This window comes from Palaemon carinicauda, chromosome 41, assembly GCF_036898095.1.
Source record: "Palaemon carinicauda isolate YSFRI2023 chromosome 41, ASM3689809v2, whole genome shotgun sequence".
NCBI classification, from domain to species: Eukaryota; Metazoa; Arthropoda; class Malacostraca; order Decapoda; family Palaemonidae; genus Palaemon; species Palaemon carinicauda.
This window is the reverse complement of record NC_090765.1, coordinates 28,633,446-28,649,087: the sequence shown is the minus strand read 5'-3', so window position 1 is coordinate 28,649,087 and position 15,642 is coordinate 28,633,446. Positions and strand designations below refer to the sequence as shown.

At 41.3% G+C, this 15,642-nt stretch overlaps 1 protein-coding gene across 1 annotated transcript in view; it reads left to right on the top strand.

The window, feature by feature from the left end:
• Positions 1-15,642, top strand: part of LOC137632481 (poly(A) RNA polymerase, mitochondrial-like) — a 109,897-nt gene that overhangs the window by 10,634 nt on the left and 83,621 nt on the right. The window contains exons 4-5 of the mRNA XM_068364433.1: positions 3,432-3,515; positions 13,960-14,088. Of these exons, the coding sequence (XP_068220534.1) occupies positions 3,432-3,515; positions 13,960-14,088 (213 nt within the window). The remainder of the gene's footprint in view (positions 1-3,431; positions 3,516-13,959; positions 14,089-15,642) is intronic.

Sequence of the window (15,642 nt, the reverse complement as noted above, 5' to 3'; positions counted from 1 at the left end):
ACCTACGAAATGGAGTGGATCTTCTCATCCTCCCCCCAGATTTGATGCTGTTCTCAGACGCTTCAAAAAAATGGTGTGGGGTCCACGTGCTGCACCACACGACCTCAGGCCTCTGGTCAGAGTCAGAAGAGTACCTCCACATAAATCTCCTAGAGATGAAGCCCGTCCTTCTGGGCCTTCAACAGTTCCAACAGTTCCTGGCAGGCCATTCAATGGTGGTGATGAGCAATAACACCACAGTAGTGGCTTACATCAACAAGCAAGGAGGTACTTTTTCGCAGCATCTATCCCATCTAGCTGTAAAGATACTGAGATGGGCCGAAATCCACTCGATACCACTATTGGCACGCTTCATTTTGGGCAAAAGGAATGTGCTCGCCGACAACCTGAGCAAAGCATCTCAGATAGTGAGTACCGAATGGTCTTTGGATCATCTAGTAGCCAACAAAGTCCTGACTTGGTGGGGTTCTCTGACTGTGGACCTCTTCGCAGTGGCCCTGAACTTCAGGCTCCTGCTGTATTGTTCGCCAGTCCCAAACCCCAAGGCTCTCTGGCAAGATGCTTTCCAACAATGGTGGGACAACATTGACGTTTACGCCTTTCCCCCGTTCTGTCTGATAAGGAGGGTACTCAACAAGACCAGAACATCGGTCAATCTTTCAATGACCCTCATAGCTCCGCTATGGCATCACGCAGAATGGTTCCCGGACCTTCTGCAACTCCTAACGGAGCTTCCAAGAGAACTCCCTCCACGACACAATCTAGTCAAACAACCACATGCCAACATATTCCACAAAGCCGTAGCTTCGCTACGACTTCACGCCTGGAGACTATCCAGCATCTCCTCTCTGAGAGAGGATTTTCGCAACAAGTTGCGACTAGGATGTCTGCATACCTGCGAAAGTCATCAGCATCAGTTTACCAGGCAAAGTGGAAAGTCTTCTGTGGTTGGTGTCGTGGAAGGGGTATCTCTCCTCTCGATGCCGCTATTCAGCAATAGTGGAGTTTCTCGTGTATTTGTGCGAAGAAATATGCCTGTCAGTCTCGGCAGTAAAAGGCTATCGCTCAGCTTTAAGCCTCGCCTTTAGACTGAAAGGAATGGACATTTCTTCATCGCTAGAACTTTCCTTACTCATACGGAGTTATGAACTTACTTGTCCTCAGTCAGAAGTGAGACCTCCCCCATGGAACGTGGTTTGAGTTCTCAGGTCTCTTAAGAGACCTCCTTATAAACCATTATGCCAGGCAACTGATCGCCACCTGACTTGGAAGACGGTATTCCTGCTAGTATTTGGCTTCGGCCAAACTAGTCAGTGAACTTCATGGTCTCTCATACGACATCGCCCATTCAAAGGGATGAGGAGAGGTAACGTTCAGCTTCGTCCCTGTGTTTATTGCTAAGACTCACAACCCAGGAGTAGCGGATCCACGATTCGACTCCTTCCGGATTTCTAGTCTCCGTTCTTTAACAAATGACCCAGACCATCTCTTACTATGCCCAGTGAGGAGTTTGAGGCTGTATCTTAAGAGAACAGCCGTAGCCCGTCCCCGTGTGCCTGCACTATTCTTCAGCACAGGAAGGACCAAGAGGAGGGTCACCAAAAACACCATCTCAGCATGGATTCGCAAGGTCATAGACCATGTCTGGATCCAGACCCTCCTCCTTCATGTCGCCCCAGAGCTCATGATGTCAGGGGCGTAGCTAAGTCCCTGGCATTCAAGAGAAACTTCTCAGTGACGCAGATTCCTCAAGCTGGGGTGTGGAAACATCAGACCACATTCACATCCCACTACCTTCAAAACGTGACCCACAGGAGACTCAATACGTTCTTAATCGGTCCTGTGGTGGCTGCACAACAGCTGGTTCAGACCTCAAGCTCCTTATTGGACAAGTAGCAGAAGGTTGAGGGCATTGTTACCCAGTTGTAGTCTGCGTGAATGAAAAGGTTTGACTGGCTCTTATTCTTTTCTTTATCCTCCCCTCTCTTGAGGAAAGCAGCATCCTAGGTTCTCTGCACAGCTGACCTTAAACCACTGCATGTAAATCATGCTCCCTTGTGTACCTAGTATTGAGACTAATACTGTTGCATCCCCATACCCTGACGAGGTGGTATTGGGAAAGTCCTGGTTACACAGTTTTTCCTTTTAAAGAACTCGAATAACTTTACCTGGACGGTCATACCTCTATATACCTCATCACACAGCTTGCGTAGGCCACGGACTTTGCGTAGCAAGGTTTTAGCGAGGTGCAGGGACTCCTTATTTTTGAGTACTGACATACTCAGATAAGGAGCCCCCGGATAGAGCCAAAACCCAGATTGGCAGGGACGACCACCCTACCTAATGGGTGAGTCACCCCTATTAAATAGTGTGGTTTGAATTCCAGTTATGGAACAAATGACAAATTTGTAGATAATTTGTACTGTATTTTTCCTAACTATACAAACCTTAGCTATTTAAACAAACTTGCCTGCCAGCCCTATCCCCCTTAAAGTCCTACCTCCAAGCAAATTGAGCTCAATCACAGGTGTGTGAGGGGGGTGTGGCGGTAGCAAGCTACCCTCCCCTATCCCCGCTAACTAGCCGTAAGGGTAGTTAACCCTTGCTAAATTTTAACGACTCGTCATTTCAGCTACGCTGAAATTAATACCTATTAAATAGCTAAGATTTGTATAGTTAGGAAAAATACAAATTATCTACGAATTTGTCATGTATAGTCATTAAAACAAGGGGGAGATATATAATGAAAGAGAAGTACTGTATTGCTTTAACAAATTTAAGTGAAAAGAATAAAAAATTACTGGACATTGGCCTGTACTTCCTTATATAATGCTTTTCCAACTGTGGTGGCTTCTTTGCATGTGCAGTAGTACTGTAAAGTAATAACAATGTTTATGTATTAATTATGTGGCATCTATAGGTTTTATTTTTCAGGTTTGTTCAAGTTTGGAAGGCTAGGAATAGGAATAGGAAGCCATGCATGTACTATAGTTTAGGCTTATTCCCTTAATTTTACTAGTTCTTCACTCTGTCACTGTTCACATTATGGCATATTAGAGGAAAGTTATTATAACTTTATTTTATTTTAAAATTTCTAGAAACTGAGCCATTGAATAATTGTTATAAATTACAGTAGATGCATGAAATACGTCTTGTACTTATAACAGGTTTTCCTTTTCGTGGCTTCTTAGATAACTAGTCATAAAAATTTTTTTTAATCTATATTTTATAATATATGCTAAAATGATGAGTGCAAGTTCACATGTATTTAACCTTAATCACAAACCAACAGGAGATTTATGAAAAGTTAGTTTTTTTCTCAGGTATGTTTTTCTTGATTAGGATTATTTTTTTTTCAAATAAGAACATTGCTGTTGTTGTATTTTGTATTTTGTTAATGTTCACTTTTTTCTTGACTTTTCTTTTCATAGGTATCAGAACAAATACAGACCATGTATGACTGCCAGAAGTTAACAGAACTTGGATGGCGACTACGATTTTTTACTTGTAGGCAGGTTAGTACGTTAGTGATTGACAGTGTATCATTAATAATTAAACATCTTATAATATAGATTACTCAACAGTCGTCCCTTAATTTGTGTAGATAATTTGGGTGTCTTGCTTTCTGATAAGTGGCAAAATTTGATAGTTTACAAAGTCCCAATAGTGTAGCTTACACTTGGACTTTCAAGATACATCAGAGCTAACAGTTAATACATTTTAGTTTTAGTCATATTTCACAATTATCAATCCTGTAAATAGTTCTGTGTTTCTATTCAAATAAAACCCAAGTCTTTTATGTAGAAGATTCAGCATTTCAAACATAACAAGGGAGTTAGGGAATGACAGGTGTGAGATACCACACCCACCCTTATGAAGGGAATGAGTTTGCAGCTTGGGGGAGAGTTCATGATTTGAGAGGTATTCTCTCTTCATTTTCTTTTAGGACAGGATTTTTCAGCTGTTAAATACAGGGGTCTGAAGATAATAGACCAACATCACCTTTTATCTATGGAACATTGCCTAAAAGTCCTTTAGATATGTTTTCCTTGGGTACTATGGTGGCTGCTTTTGTAATTGGATTTTTCTCCTGGAATCCTCTCAGAACTGAAAAGCATCCTGTTTAAGGCAATATCTTGACAAAAGGGCAAAATGAAATGTGCAAAGATTGACTTCTCTACCCCCCCCCCCTTTTAGGCAGTGTAGCAGTCACTCCAATATTTGCTTGATCGAAGGTTTGGTGGTGATAATGTATTTAACCTGTTAAGCGTCACCCACGTGTTAAACCGTTCACCACGATCTAGTCGGTACCGCCTTCAACTGCATATTCCGTTCATGACTTTAATTGCCTTTTTCAAGCCGTCAGTCTCGTGATATTACGTTTACTCGTATAGTAAGTATAGGATCACCACTTGGCAACACTCTCAGCTTATGGGGGCTGTAAATAGAAACTTATATGATGTCTGGCAACTATTTTTCTGAAGGTAGCTTGATGTTAGAAAACTGGTTTCCTATCAGTGCGCTTCGGGCGTTCAGTGGTTGTTTGTTGTTCCTTTTGTAATGAACGGTCTAAAGAGGAAGGTTATTTCTTTAGATGAAATAAATGATATTCTTGTTGAGGAATTTGATAATGATAACCTGTTTGATAATGAGAGCACTAGTTCTGAATCCTCCAGTGATGAGTATATTGAAGAAACAAAGTTTTCTTTCGATGCCGAAAGCGACAATGACTTCTCATTACCGAATGACTGGACAACAAGATTTCACAAAACTATATAGGAAAGGAAACGCACAGAGAGAGAGAGAGAGAGAGAGAGAGAGAGAGAGAGAGAGAGAGAGAGAGAGAGAGAGAGAGAGAGAGCGAGAGCGAGAGCGAGAGCGAGAGCGAGAGAGAGAGAGAGAGAGAGAGAGAGAGAGAGAGAGAGAGAGAGAGAGTGTGTGTGTGTGGATAACTAATGTACAAATGTATGACGAACATATTTGAAAACTATGGAGAGAGAGAGAGTGTGAGAGTGTGTGTGTGTGTGTGTGTATTCCTTTGCTTTCGTTGCTTATCCAAGGGTAAGATTTACGATTGAAGATAAAATGAACCCATTAGAATATTCAGTATTATGTTGCCATTTGAAATGAAATAATAGTGATATTAATTGTTTTTTTTTACTCTACCATTTAATTAATATCCCTACTCTTAACTATAAATACGAATTATAAGCATAAAGAAATATTAACTTTGAAAAATTATCATTAGTGAAATGACCGCTCAGGGCAAAAAAAGCATGACGGTACGTTAGCGGCAACCTGGTCCAGGGGGAACGCTTAACAGGTTAATGGTTATTCCATTCAAGCAGATTCAGCCTGATAAGGTGCAACTACTCCATCTTCTCCTTTAACATAGGGGAGGATGGGCATAGTTTATTTAAGCATATTTTCCTATATTTGCCTGTGGAGAATGACACTTCTGACACTATTACCCTTCAAGAAGGGAGATAAGGTTTTAATGTGACCCAGTTCTAAGTTTCTCACTAAAAGTTACTGTTCCTGGTTCTAACAAGATATACATCCCATATGATAAGCTAATTAGAAAGTTTCTGGAGTTATCTATTCTTGCTGTACCCACAACATACCCACTGGGACATCCTCCTACCAACTAGTGAGTCTCCTATATTAAAGGATGAAGGTTTGTATTGATGGAAGAACAGTTCACACAATTTAAAGATAATCATTTTTTTCTAACCATACAAACCTGAAGAAATTTTTACTTCTTCCTCTGACTGCCCAGAGAAAGGTGACAGTGAAGCTACTTATTTACAGGTTAACCCATTAGTCTGTTCCTTGACTGCCAATCATCAACTGAAAAGAATGATGGTAGAAGGCCTATTCTTCTCATCTTTTGATTTTATGGATAAGGCCTCTCTCCATTCGGTATTCTGGTTTGACTGCTTGATCCTCACTTTAATGAAATTTACCAATTCAAAAATCTTTTTGACCCTGTAGTACATGGCAAAGTACATGTTGTCAATGCTTCCAGGAAGTTGAGCTCTAATCAATGTTTGTTGTAAAAAATTGAAAGAATGGTTATGAAAACTGTTTAGTAAGTGCATCTCTTATAACTTTGCATTACAATTTGTGTAGAAAGACTGACAGTCCTAGAGAAATTTCTGAAAGATTCTTACCTAACAACATCAGGCACCCTCATAGTGGTTGATCTCCTTAATGAAAGTTTGTTCCAGCACAAATACAAACCCACAGCTATTTATAGGGGTATTACTTTCGGCGTAGCTGAAAGACGAGCCAAGATAATTTTAGTGAGGGATAACTACCCCTCCGCTCGTTAACGGGTGGGGGTGGGGTAACTCGGCTACTCCGCACACTCACAACTCTCGGCTGAGTAACCACTTAGCTTCTTGGCTCTGTAGAGTGCGGACATAATGTCGCTGTCTCCCGCATTTAACTTGCCTTGACTAATCTTTCTCTTTTTCTCTTTTCAGATTGTGCGTGTGACTGGAGTCCTGGTATACATACTTATCCTGGTCTTGAGAGCCACACTTGCAGTACCTTTAGGTCTTCCGTTGAGACAGACCCCTACCTGCTGTGCCCAGCTTGCTGAGGCCATCTATGTTCTAGGAGGACACGTGTTATCAGTGTAGGGAGTGGTCTGCCTTCCTATGGAAGAGGTTCGGGCGCTGGAAGAAGAAGAAGGCTAAGCGCTACTCTTCCCCTTTGAGGTCTTCCTCAAAGTCGAAGAAATTACGAGTTGCTTCTTCTATCCCCCAACCTCTTTCTGAAACTGCTCCTCCACCAGGACCTTCCGGGGAACGGCCAAGTAGCAGCGCAGGCTTGGTTACTTCAAGTCAACCCTGCAGGTTAGGTGACGGCTTTGACTCCCCTAGCGAGTCAGCTTCGTCCCTTCCCTCAGGGAGCGCCTGCTCGTTTACCGACATCTTATCTTTTTGGTCATTGCTGGGCATTGATGGTCCCCTTTTGAAGGAGGTTCTTTTTTAACTTCTTCAGTTAGGAGTGGAGAAAAGGCATTCTTCTCCTTCCTACACAGAGGTTGACCCTCTTTCTGTGGGTGTAGGTGCTGCAGCCCATCGGTCAGACCTCGAGTCTGTGTCCGACGCTGAAGATGTTGCTGATCCACCAAGGGTGGTGGCAGAGCATACTTCGAGGCAGGTTTCCCATTTTGGGGAACACACCTCTTGTTCGCGAGAGAAGACCACCACTGGGCATCGGCGGTCATGTTACATTTCTCCTCCTGAGCCATAGTTAGAGCACTGCCTTAAGCAAAGTTCTCCTTGGGAACAAATCTTCCCTTCGTGGGAGGTAGATCTCGAGCTGGAGCAGTCTCCCCCTTGGGCGGAGTCAGCTTTACCTTCTTCTTCGGAGGTTTGTAGGGTGGAAGGATTTGTGACCCCTTTCCATCCCAGACATTCTCCTCCTCTTGCTTGAGGAAACATCTTTTCGAACATGCGGGTTCTGCTCACATTGACCCGTCAAGGTCTTGTGACGATCACCCATCAGGCTAGCGTGATCATAAGCCTTCGGGCTCTCGTCAGGTTGAACCTTAGGGCTCTCGTGGCACTGTAAGACCTTCGGGCCTCCATCGCATTGAACCTTCGGGTTCTCGCGACTTACATTGCTAGTTGCTCTCACACTCATGCTTTTGCAGGCCTCTATCATTGCATTACCCTATACCGGCACTTTATTTTAGCGAGGGTAGGGTTCCTACTACTATTAATTTCAGATGGAAGTAGAGAACCTTGGGTCATAGCCAATACCAGTTGGTGAGGACTCCTCCTTCCTAAGAGTAAGTCACCCCTATAAGTAGCGGAGGGTTTTTATTTGCGTTGTTGATGCTATGTGGCACTGTCTTTTGCAGAGTGAGGTATCTTTCCATGCTTCTCAGTGGAAAACTACTAATTTGAAAAACGGGCGTTACGAACGTTATGTCAGGATGCGTTACGTGGGCATCAGGAATTTATAATGTCAGTGTTAATGTTACAGAGGACCCGTTTTCCTTGGATGCTCAGTAGTTGTGTAGCACTCCCAGTTCCCTCGCTGAATTTAGTATGCATCTCTTCTAAGGTAACACATTCAGCAAAATTCTTGGAGAGGTAGAATGACTGGCTCTTCTACCTTTCAATGTGTTTCTCTCTCAAGGAGGTGCAGCAGCCATAACCATTACATGCTGGTCAAATATTTGATGATGGTGCGTTACATGATTGAGAACCTATCTTGCTGACTACATCTGCCAAAAAGCAACTTCTCCATCATCCTGGAAAAGGTAGGATGGGTCAGTGCCTCACCAAACATTTTTCTTGATGTTCCTGATTTGACAAAGCTGTTGCCATTTACATCCTGTTAGAGAGAGAAGTTTTTCTTTTTGGTCCTAGTAATAGCTTCCTTTTAAGCCAGTACTTGTTTCGGAGTTTGTTAGAGTCACGTTTCTTGCTCCTGTATAAGGCAAAGAAGGATGACATGTCTAGGGAAGAATAGAACCTTTCAGTTTGATTTCAGGTGACTTCCTCCCACTAATGAGTGAGTCTCCCTATTTTAAAGGATGAAAGATTTTGTATATAAATAAGAATAAAATAACCAATTTTAAAAGTAATTTTTATATTCCCTTGCTATACAAACCTGATACCTTTAAATTAAATGTTAATAAACATTATCCTAGGATAATTTATCTAGCCCTGAATCCTATTAACCAACCCAAATTTTTACCAGATTGGCAATCCTGTTACCTCCTATTCTGTCCTGCCGTTGGTAACAGTGATGGCTGGAATAAGAGTCAAAACTATTCTTTTGGTAGTTTGCTTTGAGGGACGATTGAATAACAACCATCGCTCCATGAGTCTTTTCAACGGATTATTGCCATAGCTTTTGTAAGCATTTGTGTGTTTTGGTGTGTTTTTTATGCTGATTCCTGTGTTAATGGTACTTTTTTTTAATCTTGTTTGATTACCGTTAATCTGGTAGTCTTTATTTGTGCAACCCATCTAATTTGGAGTTGTCAACCATTACTGATGCTTCCACTTCCAATTCTGTCAGAAGACAGCTGCAGGACTTGCATGAGTTGTAAGGAATGTTATGAAAATGTTCCAATGCAGAGGTAAGGTTTTTAATCTTTCTTCCCCTACCAAATTGTGTTGCTCTTGGCTGAAAATGAAGGGTTACATAGTTCAATAATCATAGATCATTATAGCAGGAAAGGTTATCGAAGCTAAATTAAAAGGACACGGTTAATGAGGAATTTTGTCAATGGACTTTCTAGTTAGTGTTGGGTGTTCGGACTTTCTCTTTCCCCTACCCTTCCCCCCTTCAATTGCTTGTTGTTTTTTCTATAATTGCTGTGGTCGAGTGCATTTGGGATCCTCTATGACATAGGTTCTATCCTTCACCACGCCAGCTTGCGAATGTTTTCAACAGATATTTCACGTATACTGCTAAGTATTCATTGACAGGAAAGTTAGAATTCACCTTCATTATGAATGCTAATGTTAGGTGGCATGTACTATAGCTCTAAATCCTTTAATGCTGCAAGATTCCGTCAGGCTAGGTGCTCAGACGTTTTCGGTCCTGTGTTGGCAACCTGGGGTGGTGTATGCTGTAATTCCAAGTCATTTAACACTGTGAGATTCGTTCGGTCTAGACGCTCAGATGTTCTTGGTGTGTGTTGGAGACCTTGGGTGACATTTGCCGTAACTCAAAGCCGATTAACATTGAGAGATTTTGTCTGCCTTTAGGTGCTTAATCAGTTGTTTGAATCACATACTACCCGTCCCCTCTCATTTTGGCAACAGCCTGTCTCCTGTGAGGTGACAGGTAGTCTACCAGTCGGTGTTTGTGACCTTGGCTGGAGTTTGTTATAGGTCCTCCGTTCAAGTCGCCTAACACGGTTGAATGATTTTATCAGTCTGACGTTCAGTATCAGCAGTAGATTTTCAGAGGGCAAACACTCAATATGTGTATTACTACCTTCTGGGTACGTTGCCAACTAATTTTTGTTCCTGTTTCTCATAGTCAGCAGGCGCATGAGACAGCGACAGTTAGTAGTCTTCATTCTTTGGGGTCAAAACATTGGGAATGATTGTGCTGCTTCGTCTTTCTCTCCCGACGTCTTTGTACGCCAAACCAGGAGGCTGACCAGGCGCTCATTCCATATGCTTGAGGTGTCTCCTACTCTTCCGCTTGGTGACAGTTGCCTTGTAGCTGAAGCGACAACTGGCTGTTGGTCGTTTATGGTTCCCTAGTTCGATAGCCAGCTTTTATGCTTACTAGATCAAGTGTTCACATACAGTATTGTATGTTTATGGGAACATTTGTTCTTGAGCCGAATCTTGGTGGCAAACCTTAAGAGAAGTGTTTGGGAGCTCTCTCTCTCTCTCTCTCTCTCTCTCTCTCTCTCTCTCTCTCTCTCTCTCTCTCTCTCTCTCTCTCATCGGGAGTTTTATCTTTCATTTTCTTACCTATTTCTTCTCTCTCATTAAGCATAGAGTCTTTTGCATGGGCTTTTGTTTGTGTATTAATTTTTCCTTTCAGGAAGGTAGTTAGTCAGCTGATGACAATCAAATGAAAGAAAACGGGACCATTCTCTTTTGTTTTATCTTGCAGTCTTTGAACATTCGATAAAAGTTTTCATAGATTCTCCTAATGTTCTTTTCTCTTCCTTTGGAACAATTAGGGTTTGCCAGTCCTCCATTGATTATGAAGAAACTACATTCCAGCTGTGTTCATTTAGTTTTTCGCTCTTTCTCTTGCTAAGCAAACGTTGAATTGACTTCCTAATGCAAGTGGCCGTGGAACGTTTCCATGCAACTGACGATACAATAGTTCCGGAACGTTTACATCTGAGCCTTTTATCGCTGCTTTATGTAATGATTTCTTGCTATTCAGTAGCTCCTTTTTTATCAAATTGGGCTTCTCTGGTTAGACGAGGCTTCCTGGAATCTCCAACCTTTGTATCTTATTACTTTCACTCAAATATCTAGGAGAATTGCTATATATCGTGCAGCCAACAATCAAGTTGACATGAGAAGTTACAAATTGTTTCAAGATGAGAACCAAGAAGTATGGCTACTCTAGGTTCTAGAGCTTTCAATATACAGCTCCTGGTCTTACTACAAGCTCATGTTAGACATGCAAAAAAATTCAAGAATGGGTATTTTTTGGTTTTATAAGAGCTTCAATTTATGGAATTGACATTTTATGTGAAATAGGCTGTACAGCATAATTCATAATTTTCCTTCCATAAGACTGTATATGAAAAGCATCTGTTAGGTCTGGCAGGGCACAGGGTTTCCATGCTTACTAGGACCAGTGAAACAGCCTTTTGAGTAAAGCAAGTAATTGATTACTTGTCCAGTGAGAACCTCTTGTACTCTTACGTAGAAGTAGCCGACAGGCCTAATAGCCGTTGTTGCTTTTTAGACTCCATGGTGGTTCTTGAGACTTTTTGTGTAGAATGTGATTTCATCCTTTCAGAATCATTTTGTCGGGTGGGAGTGCTGCGTGGCCATAGAAACCAGGATCCAGGATCCTACAGTCTTAGTCATGACTACAACGGGGGTTCTCAGGTGGAACGTTCCTGTCGTCAAGTGTTTGAGATTGCTTCTTGCTGACTGTGCCTTCTTATGTGAGGTGACAGGTAGTCTGCTTGTCAGTGGTGGCGACCATGTGCTACATGAAGTTTCCCCCTTTTTCGCCTGACACTCAACCAGTAAGACGCATTCCTTTCAGGAGTCGGAGTTGCCAATTATGTCTTCTGCCTCCTCTTATTATGTCATTCTGAGGAAATCTTCGACATTTGTTAGTACCTCTCTGTTTGATGCCTTTGATTATTCAGTATCAGGTCTATCTTGGAGACCGTTCAGATCCTAACTCACTGTTTGTGTGCTCTCTTCTCTTAGTCATTGAGCTCTTGAAGGCTTCCTCCTTGTGCCTTTTGCTTGGCACAGTGCCTTGAAGAATCAGAGGACAGGTAGTCTGTTGTCGTAGTTGGGGACTTGAATCACAGGTGGCATTACCTCATGTCTAATAACACTTAAATGAGATGTCCTATTTCCATGCTCTTTTTTTTCTAAATGAGATGTCCCATTTCCATGCTCTTTTTTTTCTCTTGGCGACAGCACCTTATGATCTCGTGTCAAGATAATTTGAGGTCTGTGGTGACAACTTTGGTTTTTGACCAGGTTCTTTTGTTGCCATGTGAATTGCTGCCTGCTGACTCCTGAGCTCCGTGGGTTAGGTGACAGATGTTCTCAGTCAGTGTTGGGGACCTTGGCTGTCGTCTGGCATAACTCCAGGTCGCTTAACAATGCGAGGTTCAATCATTCTAGGCACTCACTTCATGCACATGAGTCGCTTTCTACCTGTCCCTTCTCTTTCTGATAAAGCGTCTTCTGTGAATTGACAGGTAGTTTGCTGTTCTGTGTTTGCTACCTTGGTCTGTGTGAAGTTCCTCCCATCACCTAACACTTTTCCAGGGAGACGTTTAGGATCTCTTTGATAGATGGAGTCGCCAACTATGCCTTTCCCTCCTCTTATGTCATTCTGAAGAGTGTTTTGGCATTTGTGAGTGGTTTCTTGTCTGGTCAGTGCTCTCCCTCCTTTTTGGCTGACGGGTGGATAGAGGTATAGCAAGATGCTTAGGCTTCCTTTATTTGATTTCTTTTCTCGATTGGGGCCTTTACTGTGATGAAGGACTTCTCTTGATGCCAAAATCGAGATTGGCTCTTGACTGCTTGTCTTCAATCTTCTATGGATTTATAAAGATTTTAATTTTTTCATATGAGCCAAACTTTCTTTTGTAGTCTTTTCAGCCTTTGCAAAATTTTGTTTGGCTCTAGGAGCCTTAACCAGTGTTTTTATGTTTCGTGTCGACTACCTCTGGATCTCGTTCTAGTGCAAGGAAGAGGTAATAGGCGAGAAGCGGTCTTCTTCAGTTGTCAATGTAGTCTCCTTTGCTTCCCTTTGGCCTTCGTCCAACACTTCTCCAAATGCGTTTCCTTCTGACCTCCTTTTAGCAATGCGTAGTCTGTTTTCTTTCGGAACCTTTTGCCTTGTAGTTGGTACGATTCTTTAGGCCAGGACATTTTATTGTTTCTTCAGAGAGGTTGTCAGACGACAGTCTGTCCTTCTCCTTCTGAGTGATTTTTCAGGCAGTGTTTGGACTAACCTTCAATTATCCCTTGGCTTTTCTGTTTATAGTCTGCTTTGTTTCTGATGAGATTTGTTCAGGGTCAGTATTTTCTCACATAAATTAATTTTTGTCACCTCCTATCCGAAATGAAGGAAATTATTCGAGTTCCCTTCTTGTCAATGGGAATAATTAGGCTAGATAGATTATTCAAAGGTAATGTTTATTAATATGAAATTTTCATTCTAACATTATTATTAATAATACTTACCCTGGTAATTTTGCTAGTCCCACCCAGCCTTCCCTACATCTGGTATTATGCAACTGACAAAAGCATAGTTTTGACTCTAGTTCCAGCTGTCAGTGTTAACAACGGCAGGACAGAATAGGAGGTATCAGGGTTGCCCATGGGATAAAAATTTTGGGGTATTTTTAGAATTCAGGGGCTGGCTAAATTAACCTGGTAAGTATTATTAACATTAATTCTAGAGTGAAAATTCCATTTTTCATCTTAACCATACCTCTCAGTTCTAGGCCTGAGGACAAGAATGGTTTAATGGTTATTCCGGAACAGGTTGGTTAGTAAGGCTTCTCCCTTATACCAACCATCATTAACCTGTTAACTTGTTAGCGATTCCAGTACTGTTGAAGTTATATCCCCAGTTTAAGGGACTCGGGTTTTTATAGCAGGAAAATTACAAATTGCAGTACTTTTAAAATGCTTACTGTATTCTTTTCTTATATACATCTGATTTAGTCTTCAGTAGTGTTGGATTGTAGATAGTTGTACAATCATTGAGAATTAATTTTTTATATTTCAGGTAGAAGTTGCATTGTCTGGTCTGTTCCCAAATGCTGCAGTGCTACCATTTGGATCATCTGTTAATACATTTGGGCGTCGTAATTGTGATCTTGATATGATACTGGAACTAACTGATATAGACTTGCATGTAAGTAGTAAAACAGTTGTTTTATGTAATGTAATTTTGTTTTTCCTCCATTGCTTGGTTAACTTTCTATGAAATTCTTGTTGAAACACTACGTTATCTTCTGTATGTAATAGATATTTTTCAATATTAAACTTACCCGATAATCATGTAGCTGTCAACTCCGTTGCCCGACAGAATTCTATGGAGGGATACGCCAGCTATCACAATACTAGAAGGGGGTGTATTTACCAGCGCCACCTGTGGCCAGGTACTCAAGTACTTCTTGTTGACACCTCCTCAATTATTCCTCTGTCGTGCTTCCGGCAAGACGTTCTGGGATACGCTTATGTTCTTGGAGTATTTTCACGACTTTGGTGAAGTATTTCTCTTTGATTTCGGCTGTCGCTTTACTGGAAACTTCTATATTAGCTTAGTTAGCTTTTGGAATTAATTTGATTAATTATGGTGGTGTAGAGAGTATGAACTCTCGTTCACCTTTCAATGGCCGACCCTTCCCTTAGACGGAAGTGTTGGTGTCTAAGAGAGTATAGACTCTCTTTCTTAATTTTATTATAAACTTATTAAAATTAATTTTTATATTTGTTTATATTCGACCTTCCTAATAGTAGGCGGTCTTTTCTTGGTACCGAAGTTAATTAACATTGAGCCCGTCATTTCGGTTTTACCTGTTAACATATTATGCTATTTCCGCCACAGAGTTTGAAAGAATTTCTTTGATAGTCTCGTACTGTTTTCAAAGTTGAACTAACGTTTTGTTTTGTCTCTGCAGTTGTTGACGTTCAGAACGTTCAACTTGCACTCTATCGTTACGATAGAGAAGAATGTTCACGGTTTCACGTTGCAGTAAGAGTAACCGTGTCTAGCGTTTTGTTCATTCTTTCTTAACTTAATGGTTTTGATCCTAATAAAGGAACTTTTCAGTTTTTTCCTTTAACAATAATATGTTTTTCAATATTAAACTTACCCGATAATCATGTAGCTGTCAACTCCGTTGCCCGACAGAATTCTATGGAGGGATACGCCAGCTATCACAATACTAGAAGGGGGTGTATTTACCAGCGCCACCTGTGGCCAGGTACTCAAGTACTTCTTGTTGACACCTCCTCAATTATTCCTCTGTCGTGCTTCCGGCAAGACGTTCTGGGATACGCTTATGTTCTTGGAGTATTTTCACGACTTTGGTGAAGTATTTCTCTTTGATTTCGGCTGTCGCTTTACTGGAAACTTCTATATTAGCTTAGTTAGCTTTTGGAATTAATTTGATTAATTATGGTGGTGTAGAGAGTATGAACTCTCGTTCACCTTTCAATGGCCGACCCTTCCCTTAGACGGAAGTGTTGGTGTCTAAGAGAGTATAGACTCTCTTTCTTAATTTTATTATAAACTTATTAAAATTAATTTTTATATTTGTTTATATTCGACCTTCCTAATAGTAGGCGGTCTTTTCTTGGTACCGAAGTTAATTAACATTGAGCCCGTCATTTCGGTTTTACCTGTTAACATATTATGCTATTTCCGCCACAGAGTTTGAAAGAATTTCTTTGATAGTCTCGT